At 43.8% G+C, this 12,104-nt stretch overlaps 1 protein-coding gene across 1 annotated transcript in view; it reads right to left on the minus strand.

Moving 5' to 3' along the window:
- GABBR2 (gamma-aminobutyric acid type B receptor subunit 2) overlaps positions 1-12,104 on the minus strand; it is a 1,198,492-nt gene that overhangs the window by 609,655 nt on the left and 576,733 nt on the right. Inside the window, exons 6-7 of the mRNA XM_073587861.1 lie at positions 5,857-6,045; positions 3,645-3,881 (exon numbers count right to left, since the gene is read on the minus strand). Of these exons, the coding sequence (XP_073443962.1) occupies positions 3,645-3,881; positions 5,857-6,045 (426 nt within the window). The remainder of the gene's footprint in view (positions 1-3,644; positions 3,882-5,856; positions 6,046-12,104) is intronic.

The following is a 12,104-nucleotide window of genomic DNA, read 5'->3' on the forward strand; positions in this document are numbered from 1 at the left end:
TCAGCATGCCCCCCTGATTGCTGTGACGAAACATCAAACTCCTGTACTGACGATCAAGCTAATAAATGTTGCTGTGTCAGTGAATGATAGCAGCATTTAAATGGTTTAACAGCAACAAAGCACAGGAAGATGATGGCTGTTTAACCCAGTTGACATCCTGTGCCTTTTCCATACATTGGGAGATAATACACAGCTTTGGCAAAAATTAAGAGACCACTGCAAAATTTTCAGTTTGTCTGATTTTTCTCTTTATAGGTATATTTTTGAGGAAAATGTAAATTGCTCTTTTATTCTATAACCTACTGACAACATGTCTTCGAATTTCCAAGCATTACATTTTGTAATTATTTTCAGAAAATGAGAAATGGTCAAAATAACAAAAACATTCAGTACTTGCAGACGTCAAATAATGCTAAGAAAAAAAGTTCAGAATCATTTAGAAACAACAATACTAATGTTGTAACTCAGGAAGAGTTCAGAAATCAATTTTGTGGAATGAATTTTTAATCACAGCTTTCATGCGTCTTCTCATGCTTTCCAACAGTCTTTCACACTGCTTTTGCGTGACCTTATGCCACTCCTGGTACAAAAATTTAGGCAGTTCTTCTTTGTTTGATGGCTTGTGACTATCCATCCTCCTCTTGATTACATTCCAGAGGTTTTCAATGGGGTTCAGGTCTGGAGATTGGGCTGGCCATGACAGGAATTTGATGTGGTGGTCCTTCATCCACACATTCACTGACCTAGCTGTGTGGCATGGTGCATTGTCCTGCTGGTAAAACCAGTCCTCAGAGTTGGGGAACATTGCCTGAGCAGAAGGAATCAACTGTCTTTTCCAGGATAACCTTGTATGCAGTTTGATTCATGCATCCTTCACAAAGATTAACCTTCCCAATTCCAGCCTTGCTGAAGCATCCCCAGAACCTCACTGATCTTCCATCAAATTTCACAGTGGGTGCAAGACACTGTGGCTTGTACACCTCTCCAGGTCTCCGACTAACCATTATATGACAGGTGTTGGGCAAAGCAGAAAATTAGACTCATCAGAGAAGATGATGTTACTCCAGTCCTGTATGGTCCAATCCTTATGGTCTTTGGCAAACTTCAGCCTGGCTCTCTTTTGCTTCTCATTGATGAAAGGCTTTTTTGTAGCTTTACATGACTTGAGCCCTGCATCTAGGAGCTTGTTACGAACTGTTCTTGCTATGCACTTCACTCCAGCTGCCATTTGCCATTCCTTTTGTAGGTCACTTGATGTCATCCTGTGGTTACTGAGTGACCTTCGAATAAGATGACGGTCATCCCAGTCAGGGGAGAGTCGTTTTTGCCCTCTGCCGGTATGTAGCTTTGTTGTCCCCAATATCTGCTGCTTGACCTTGTTGTAATGGACTGCCGTCTTAGAAATTTTAAGGATGGAGGCAACATGACGCTCACTGTATCCCTCTGCTAGTAAAGAGAGAATTGAGCCCTTATTTTCCTCACTCAAGACTTTTCTTTTCAACTCCTTTGGCATAGTATTTATTTTATTTATTTATTTGGCATGGTTAAAAGTTATTTTTTCATTCTTATTACTTTTGGGATATTACTAGCACTTGTTTTGCCATCCAGCTTGTCCTATTGCAAGAGGATTGTGAACACCACAGCAGGGTTTTTTATACTTTCCTTCGTCAAATAAGATTTGGTTCAGGTGATCACCTAATCAGAAGCACATTAAGTAGAATGAGGTGTACTCTGGTTGGAATTCAACTGATACTGGAATGGAAAGGCTGTCAGACATGTAGAGAAGCTGATTTTTATAAAACTGCAGTGGTCTCTTAATTTTTGCCAGAGCTGTATATAAAGCTTTATATACTGAATTGATGATGATATGGATAAATGATTCGCATTTACCCAATAGGAAAAGAAGGAATAAATGCAGATGTGGATGCAAAAACTAACCCAGTGATTAGAGAATACTGATAAATACTTGTGGGAAACTTCTGAATCCTGTTTCATGTCTATACTGCAGAAGTACAACAATATGAAATGTGAAACAGGCTTAACACAATGTGATTGCCTTCAGGTTAATGACTTTGTCAACTGAGCACTTTAAAGGGAATCTGTCAGCCCTTTTTTTGAGATATCATGTAATGATATCATTCAATTGTGTGTCACATAAGGATTCTGTTAGTACTTTTGCTTCCCCCTGACCCCGCACCATTCATGCAAAAATAATTTTTTTTTATCGGTTCAGATGTATGTAAATTGCTCTACGAATTTCTTCTTTCTTCTTTCTTACTGCGCATGCATATGAAGACTTCCGGGTCATAGATGCAGGGAAAAATACCAGAGCATGCGCAGTAACGATTATATGCTTTGCCCACAGTTTGGCAAACTCCGGAGGCCTATGAAATGCGCAAGCGCTGAAACAATACTTGAACGCAGGAAGAAGAAAGAAGAAATGCGCAGAGTAACACAGGGGGGAGGAGCAGGCGAATAAGCCCCACCCATCTGACCGAACCATGGCAATTTACATACATCTGAAGCTATATAAAAAAGGTATTTATGCATGAAAGGTGCGGGTCAGGGGGAAGGAAAAGTACTAAGAGAATCCTTATCTGACACACAATTGAATGATATCATTATATGATATCTCAAAAAAGGGGTGACAGATTCCCTTTAATAGTAGACTTTCAGAAAAAGGTTGGGAATTATATTTTGGGAAAGCACACTAAGAAAAAAATATTCTTGATGCTAATATTATGAGATTACCATGAGTAAATGTTTAAGGATACAGAACACATTTAATTTTCCAAATTACAAAGCTGAAAAGTGTGACTGTAATGCCAAAAGAATGACAGTTGATAGAGGACTATGTATTATTCCATGTGACATCAGCATTAGACATGCTTTAGAGAGATCAATTAAAAGAGCATATTCTTTTTTTTCTCAGATTTGAGTTCATTTTCCTTAAGCCTAATCTTCAAAGATTTATTCCCATCTTCATAAATGGATATTGTTGGATTCTGCACATAAAAACCAGTAATTAGTAATTTACTGATAATTAAACTTTGCAGCGGTTCTCCAGATACTTAGTCTTTTGTTTGTTTACAGCTCATTTTCTAGGTGACCGACCACTACTGTTGTCTAGATTATAAGCACTAGGCAGTAGCTGGCAAGGATTAAAAGTTAATAATATACACAAGCAATACTGGCCAGATTCAAAACTGTACTTACAAGCTCACTAGAAAAGAGCTTGTAAGCACTGCACTTGTTCTGAGATCTAGCAGAGGTGCAGCAACAAGCTGGGCACAAATTTAAAGTGTTAATGTTTCAAGAACACCTGAAAATTGTAATAATCAATAAAATGAAAAAATGCTTAAAATTTACAAGCACCATCCAACGTTTATGAAGATGGGAATAACTCTTTAAGGATTTGTAATATGGCCAAATTTATTTTACCTGGAACTTTTTACAAAATATTTATATAACACTAAATTTAATTAGGAGACATAAAAGTAAGAAAAATAAAATATTATAGCCAAATATTATTGTCTATTTCCCTTTACGTAAGAAAATATGATAGCGATTATAAAATAATACACATACAGTACAATAATAAAATCACATACTCTGCACTTTGGGGTGGGGTGGATTTTGCTTACCGTTACTCCAAAGAAGTTTGTTTCATTCATTGCATCGAGGAAAATTTTCCCAAGCTTGTGGTTTGTATAGTTAAAATCCTGAATGCTTTGATGTCTATTGGTAGCATTGAGATATTCCATTGCTCTGTGTAGTGTCTTGGCTATTACCCATATTCCATCATAAGCATAACCATGAAATTTACTGGGTTCCACATCTGACCTCTTTTCATTGTATTCTTTTTCATACTGTTGTGGGGTCTAAATAAAGACAAATAATAGGAACATTCTTGCAATTCTCAGATGAAAAAAAATTATATATCAGTTCCTTAGAGTATAACTATAAGGCATATAACCGTAGAGTATAACGCTATTCACTGCCAATTACATGTTGTCCTCAAATATACATAAAAGTGTGACATTATGCAAGAATATTTTTACATTTATTGCATTTATCATGAGTGTTTTTCGGCAGCCTGCTGAGTGGGCAGGCTCTTGGTGGTCTTAAAGTGTGCTTCTTACCAGTCTGAAGCTGGCTTTTTTATATAAGAAAGTAATGGGCAGTCTCAGACTGGTGATTTTTCTAGATATATCACCTAATAGAAAAAGGGTTCCCCTGAAAGTCCCAGCTTTCAACTTTCTGAGCTTTCAGGTTGTGGGATCCTACATTGCAGAGTGTGAATCCACAATTCTCATTGGCCCTTCTTGCTACGAAATAACGAGATTGTGCATGCTATCACTAGATCTCACTCTCTGCTCTAAAGGTACTGTCACACTAAGTGATATCGCTAGCAATATCGCTATAACTTGTGACGTTATAGCGATATTGCTAGCGACATCGCTGTGTCTGATACTTACCAGCGACCGGCTCCCCCGCTGGTTATCGCTGATCGCGCGAGAACATCCTGGACCGCTTCTCGTCATCAGCTTCCTGCGGTGCTTCCTGCTGTGACGACGAGCGACGCGTGGAGCCGGGTGGGAGGACGCAGGATCGCCTGGTGTGACAGGTAAGTCGCAACCCCCGTCCCCTGCGATGTCGCTGGTGAGATCTGCCTGTGTGGCAGCTCACTAGCGACCACTTAGCGATGTACCAGCGATCCTGACCGCGTCATATCGCTGGTCGGGATCGCTGGTACATCGCTAAGTTTGACAGTACCTTAACGCAAAGTAATCAACCTTAAAAGCATATACCATTCTGTAACCACTTAGAAAGCATAAATCAGCACTAAATTAGTGCAAAGAGCGAGATCTTGCAATAATACTTGAGATCTGACACTTTCACATCATGGATAGCTTCTGAGTTTCTAGGATCTTGCTCAGCCAGCTGGGATCCCACATCCGGGAATTTTGCATTAGACTTTTGCTAGAAAGTTGGGGGAAGGAAAGGAATAAAGACCTTCGTGACCACTTCACTAATAGGTTATATTTAGAATAGTCAGGATTCTAAGGCTGCACATTCTTTCTTAAATACTCTATAAAGGACTTCCACAGACTTGTGATAGATACTTGTGTCACATTGGGAATAATGCAAGCTTTGTAGAATTCAAAATGGAAAAGTGCTCAACCACTTATATGACTCTTACTCTGTGCTAAAGATTAAATAAGGAAGTACCTCTTTACATCCCCAATAAATGTTTGCAGATTGATTTGTAGATTCTTATTTATTTTACTCATTTATATAGCGTCATTAATTCCACAGCGCTTTACAGACATTATTGGCACTGTCCCCAATGGAGCTCACAATCTAAATTCCCTATCAGTATGTCTTTGAAGTGTGGGAGGAAACCCATGCAAACACGGGGAGAACATACAAACTCCTTACAGATGTTGTCCTTGGTGGGATTTGAACCCAGCCAGGACCCCAGTGCTGCAAGGTTGCAGTGTTAACCACTGAGCCACCCTGCTGCCTGAAATTGTTAGTAAATCTGAATTTTTCTTGATGAAAGCCATGCTTTTCAAGCTACAATATCTGAATACCATGCTCTTAAGTAATGACCACTGTTTATAAGAAATTGGGTATTGCAAATTGGCAACCAATCAATTTTCAACCGGCTTCAAGTTGAATTTCATAACAGTGTTATATTTTAAGAATCTTTTATTTTATCACTTACTGTAGATTCTTCATAAACTTACATGACAATGGAATTAACATTTTATTTTTCACTATTGTTATAGCTTTATACTGTCAAGCAAACTGTAACTGCAAACAAATGTACTTTGATAGTTAAAAGCTTACCCGTCCTGAAATAGTCTTGATATTTTTTGTGCTGAGAGGTTCAAAATCCACTCCAACATATCCTTCCATAGCTGTGAGTAGGTTTTTACTTGAACAGGTGGAGGAATTGGCTTGCTGCCACCATAGAGCTTGATACCATCCAGGGATTATCCATTGATATTTACTGCCGTACATGTCTTCATTGTAAGCCTACAAATGATAACAAACATAATAAGCATTAAAAGAAATATTTGTCATTTAGTTTAGGTATCAACATTATTGTCGTTAATTTTTTGTTGCCTCTGTTGGCTTTCAGGTGATTTGCCAATGGCTAGATGATATGTTTGTAATGATGTTTATTCCCATGTGATAAAAGTTGTTTCTGCAGTTAGCGTAAAAGTAAACAATTTTGTAATTAATTTGCTGTTTCTATTTTGCTCTGGTCTTCTGCTAGGTTGTTTTTTTTCTGTTTTTAGTTTTTTAGTTAATGGCTCATTACTAGTGTTGAGCATTCCGATACTGCAAATATCGGGTATCGGCCGATATTCGCGGTATTGGAATTCCGATACTGAGTTCCGATACTTTTTGCATATCGAATACCGGAATCGGAAGTTCCCATAATGCTATGAGCCAGTTTGATTTGATTCAGTCAATGAGGAATCCTAAGAAGTGTTGGCACATCCTGTTCGGCATGTAGGCATGTTAACTAATGGCATGGCTGTGATTGGCTGCTGAAATGATGTCATGATGCACTATTAAAGCCGCCGCCGCCATTTTGGGTTCACTCTGCTGTGAATTCAGTTAGGGACAGGACGCTGCTGTTTTGACTCTGAGGGACAGTTTTAGATAGTGATTTGCTATATTGTGCTTTACCCAGGCTACTTTAGCAACCGCTGTGTGAAGCTTTCTTTTGCCTTGCAGCGCTGTTCACAGCTGTCTGCAAGGTCTGTGTGTGTGAGTGCAGCTCACGCTGTAGTGTGTTCTGCAGCCACCTCTGGTTGTAGTCCGCTCAGTGTGCGTCACTGCCTCATACATAGTCCTTTTTTTGTTTTATTGCTACTCATTTTTCCTGATTTCTCCTATTAGTGTGCTTCCATCCGTATCCATCTACATTGGTTGCAAACACTATATAGGAGTAGATAGCGGAGCCTTTCTGCAGCCTTTCAGTGCTAGTGCACAGTTCTCTGCACTGTTCACGGCTGTCTGTGAGGTCTCTATGTGTGAGTGCAGCTCACGCTGTAGTGTGTTCTGCAGCCACCTCTGGTTGTAGTCTGCTTAGCGTGCGTCACTGCCTCATACATTGTCCTTTTTTGCTGTAGTGCTGCTTATTTTTCCTGAATTTCTTCTATTAATGTGCTTCCATCCGTATCCAGCTAGATTGGTTGCAAACACTATATAGGAGTAAATAGAGGAGCCTTTCTGCTGGCTTGTGCCCTGCAGCCTCAGCCAGATTAGTATTAGACTATTTTTTGGAGCCTCATCTATTGCATTGTAGGTTCCCTTCCTGCATTGTAATAGCTACAAAAAGTTAGTGATACTATCACTTTTACATCTTTGGTCACATCCTTTTTTTTGTGAAAAAACAAGTAAATAAAGTTCACCAAACACTCCACTTTACAGTTGTGTGGGCCACATTAGCTCATATTAAAGTGTAGTCCACACTTTATAAAATTAGTGTTTCTTATACCTGTTAGCAGCTGTTCAGGAATAAGCACACTAAGCCCTTAGTACTTTTCTGCCTATCTTTATCAGTCTACCAAGAAGAAAAAGGCAGGGAGTAAGGCATGTGGTCGTGGAGTTTCAGCAGGGAGAGGACGTGGGGATTCTGTGCCTGCTGCGGGCACCAGTGACTCAGCATCCCCCAGTTTTACCAGGGAACAGTCCTTTATGTGCAGCTTTGTAGGAGCTCGCCGTACCCCACTGCTGCGGGAGGAACAAATTGAAGCCGTTGTCGGATGGATGGCAGCTAATGCATCGACTTCAATTACTTCCACATCCTCTCAGGTCCAGAGCACTGAAGAGCAACCATCTGTCTCTTCACCACCTGCCAAATTGCCCAGGCAGTCAGAGAGCCCTGGACAGGAGCCATCTCTACTTTTGTTCTCTGAATCTCTTGGCTTGGAAAGAGGGGACCAGCCAAGCAGCATTCTAGAATGTGAAGAAGAGGGAGTATGCAGTGATGCGCAACTGCTTTGTCTCTCTGAATCTGAAGAGGCAGGTGGGCCAGTGCCTATGGTCAGCACACCTCAGTACGCATCTAATGATGAGACTCAGGTGCCACTTTCTGGTGTGTACTGTCCTGGCGAGACTACCCAGGAGAAGCAGGTGTTTGAAGAGGGGAGTGTAGATGATTAGGTCCTTGACCCATCATGGCGTGAGGAACAGGAAAGTGGTGGGAGCAGCTCTGAGGAAGAGATTCCCAGAACAGCCAAAACAGGAGGGAGAGGGAGGGGGCAGACTTGGTTGCCTGTAGCCTTCACTTCGGCACCCATTAGGAGCATTCCTCTTCCAAAACCCAAAACAGTGCGTGGTCCTTTTTTGACACAGTTGCAGATGACATTTGCTTTGTCAAATGCAAGCTGTGTAATCAGAAAGTCAAAAGAGGGAAAAGTGTCAGCAACCTCAATACCACAAATATGTGGAAACATGTGCGGACCAAGCACGTGGTGGAGTTACAAAGACACACTGAAGATGTAGGCCAACCTACAGCACCACCTACCACCTCTTCAGCTCATGTTGTAGCCTCTTCCTCCAGCTCACACACAGCTGGTTCGGCTTCCTCACAGGATCGCCATGGAAGAACCTCTGGCACTGTTGTACAGAGACCCAGTGTAATTCCACCCACAGCACCACGTTCCTTGTCATCCTCACACTCCCAGGCCACTCTACAGCCATCGGTAGCACAGGCATGGGAGAAAAGGCGGCCATACTCAGCAAACCATCCCCGAGCACAGGCTCTGAATGCTGGCATTGCAAAACTACTGTCCCTTGAAAAGCTCTCATTCAGGCTGGTGGAGACTGACACCTTCCGTAACTTCATGGCATTGGCAGTCCCACAATATAACGTGCCCAGCCACTTTAATTTCAGCAGGCAAGCCGTCCCTGTCCTGCAAAAGCATGTGGAGGGAAAAATTAAACATGCTCTACTAAACGCCATCAGTAGCAAGGTCCACCTGACCACCGATGCGTGGACCAGTAACCATGAACAGGGATGATACCTTTCCCTCACTGCCCATTGGGTAAATGTTGTGGAGCCAGGTACACATCTTGAAAGTGGCACTGTACGTGTTCTGCCAACTCCAAGGATTGCAGGAATCCAGTCTGTACACATTGACTCCTCCTCATACTCCAGTTCCTCTGAATCAGCGCTGCAGGAGCCGTCACGGTCTACCTCCACATGGACCCGTGAACGCTTACCTGTTATGACCGATATGAGCACAGCCGTGGCCAAACGTCAACAGGCCATACTGAAATTAATTTCTTTGGGGAATCGAAGCCACACAGTGCGGGAGCTCTGGAATGCCATCAAGCAGGAGAGCGACGTGTGGTTTATGCCAGCGAATCTCCAGCCAGGCTTGGTAGTGTGTGACAATGGCCGAAATCTGGTGGCAGCTCTGGGCCTAGGCAACCTCACTCACATCCCATGTCTGGCACATGTGCTCAACTTGGTCAGCAGAGTCTTTTGAGGGACTATCCGGATCTTGATGCACTGCTGCACAAGGTCCGCATAGAGTGCGCTCACTTGCGGCGTTCCAGAATGGCAAGATCGTGCATGGCAGCTCTGCAGCGCCGATTCTGCCTTCCGGAACATCGCATCATATGTGACTTACCCACCAGGAGGAATTCAACGTTACATATGTTGGAGCGGTTGTGTGAGCAGCAGGCAGCAGTAATGGAGAACCAGCTGCATCAGGCGCAAACAAGTCGCACTGCGCGCCGTTCACACTTCACCACCACTGAGTGGGCCTCTATGAAGGACATCTGCCACGTTTTGCGTGCCTTCGATGATTCCACGTGGATGGCGAGTGAAGATGATGCACTAGTCAGCATGACTGTCCCCCTTATCTGCGTGCTTCAAAAAACACTGCAAGCACTAAGGGAGGAGGTTTTGGAAGAGGTGGAGGATGAGGAGTCACAAATGCCATCTGCTTCTGGACAGTCTGCGCAACGAGGTTCCTCACAAAGGCCTAGGCAGGGGACACTTTGTGAGGAGGATGAGGAGGAGTCAATGGAGGAGGAAGACATCTTTCCAGAGGAGGGAGGTACACAATTCTGTGGTAGTCAGTATGTAGAGCGAGGGTGGGGTGATGCAGAGTAGGCAGAGATGACGCCTCAAGAAGGGGACAGCATTTCTTGGCCATTTGGGAGTCTGCAGCACATGGTTGGTTTCATGCTGCAGTGCCTGAGAAATGACCGCCGCATCGCCCACATTCTCAACACGGCTGATTATTGGGTGTACACCCTCCTAGATCCTCGCTACCGGGACAACTTACAAAGCCTCATAACACCGTTGAACCGGGAGCGTAAAATGCGAGAGTACCAAGACACACTGGTGCATTCCATCATGTTCTCCATTCCACCCGAGAGCAGTGCTGCTAGTGCTTTACAAAGCAGCTCTGTGCGTCGAGGCAGTGGAGGAAGCTCTGCACAAAGAGGGAGCAGAAGCAGTGCCTCAGCACAAGGCAAGACCAGTATGGCCCAAATGTGGCAAAGTTTTGTGTCCCCGCCACAAATGTCTACACCATCACAGACGGCTCCAGTCAGCAGGAGGCAACGTATCTGTCAGATGGTGACAGACTACATGTCTTGCCCTCTCAGTGTACTCCCAGACGGCTCTTACCCCTTCAAGTTTTGGGTCTCTAAGCTGGATACATGGCCAGAGCTTAGCCAGTATGCATTAGAGGTGCTGGCTTGCCCTGCTGATAGTGTATTATCGGAACGCGTCTTTAGTGCCGCAGGTGGTGTACTAACAGACCGTCGCATGCGACTATCCTCCGATAACGTTTACCGGCTTACTTTTCTGAAAATGAACAAGGCCTGGATCTCACCGGAATTTGCCAGCCCTCTTCCAGATTAAATAATTGGTTGGCAACAGTATCCAGGTCTCCTGTTGTGTTCATGTTTCTACCACCTGAACTGTAATCCCTGGGCTCCAACACTGCCAGTTGCTGCTCAGAAGTGCCGTCTGCACAGAAAAACACTAGCTCCTGTGTTATTGGGGTTCAGTAACGCCAGCTGATCCCCTGCTGTGTGTCCGGCAATGTCTCCTGCTCCCTCCACATTCACACTACATCAGATATTAAACTTGCTCCAATTAGGCCTCAGCCTACACCCTGATTGACCCTGGGCTCCAACACCGCCAGTTGCTGCTCAGAAGTGCCGTCTGCACAGAGAAAAACACTAGCTCCTGTGTTAGTGGGGTTCAGTAATTTCAGCTGCTCCCCTGCTGTGTGTCCGGCAATGTCTCCTGCTCCCTCCACATTCACACTACATCAGATATTAAACTTGCTACAATTAGGCCTCAGCCTACACCCTGATTGACCCTGGGCTCCAACACCACCAGTTGCTGCTCAGAAGTGCCATCTGCACAGAGAAAAACACTAGCTCCTGTGTTAGTGGGGTTTAGTAACGCCAGCTGCTCCCCTACTGTGTGTCCGGCAATGTCTCCTGCTCCCTCCACATTCACACTACATCAGATATTAAACTTGCTCTTGTGCAGAAGTGCCATCTTCACAGGCAACATATGCTCCAGAGTTATTGGGGTTCAGTAATGTCAACTGATCTCCAGCTGTGTGTCTGGCAATTTCTCCTGCTCTGTCCACACTCACACAACTACAGATTTTAAACTTGTTCCAATTAGGCCTCTGTCTCCACTCTGTTTGTAGTATTTACCCTGGGTTCCAGCACCACCAGCTGGTTCCTGGCAGTGTCTTTGGCACGGGTACTCCCTCCTGCCCAGCCTGGTTCCAGCACGTCAGCTGTTTCCGAGGTATTGTCAACGTCACTTTGCCACCAATACGTTGTCCTGTCGTGTTGCAGTCGGGTTAGCCGACTCTATGGTGCCTGCAGTTTAGGTGCTTCCTATGTGGGCTGTGGGATCTGGCAATAAAGGCTGGTTCTGTAGTGCCAATAGGACATGCACCCCCTGAAGGACTGTGGGTTTCGGTAACTGCGGCCGGCTTGCGGCCTTGCAACTTTGTTTATCATGGGTACCTTCTGCTACCCATCCGGGTTCCAGTACCGTCAGCTGGTTCTCGGCAGTGCCTTTG

Source organism: Dendrobates tinctorius, unplaced genomic scaffold (genome assembly GCF_039654945.1).
Source record: "Dendrobates tinctorius isolate UK_male_01 unplaced genomic scaffold, ASM3965494v1 ptg000102l, whole genome shotgun sequence".
In the NCBI taxonomy this organism is placed as follows: domain Eukaryota; kingdom Metazoa; phylum Chordata; class Amphibia; order Anura; family Dendrobatidae; genus Dendrobates; species Dendrobates tinctorius.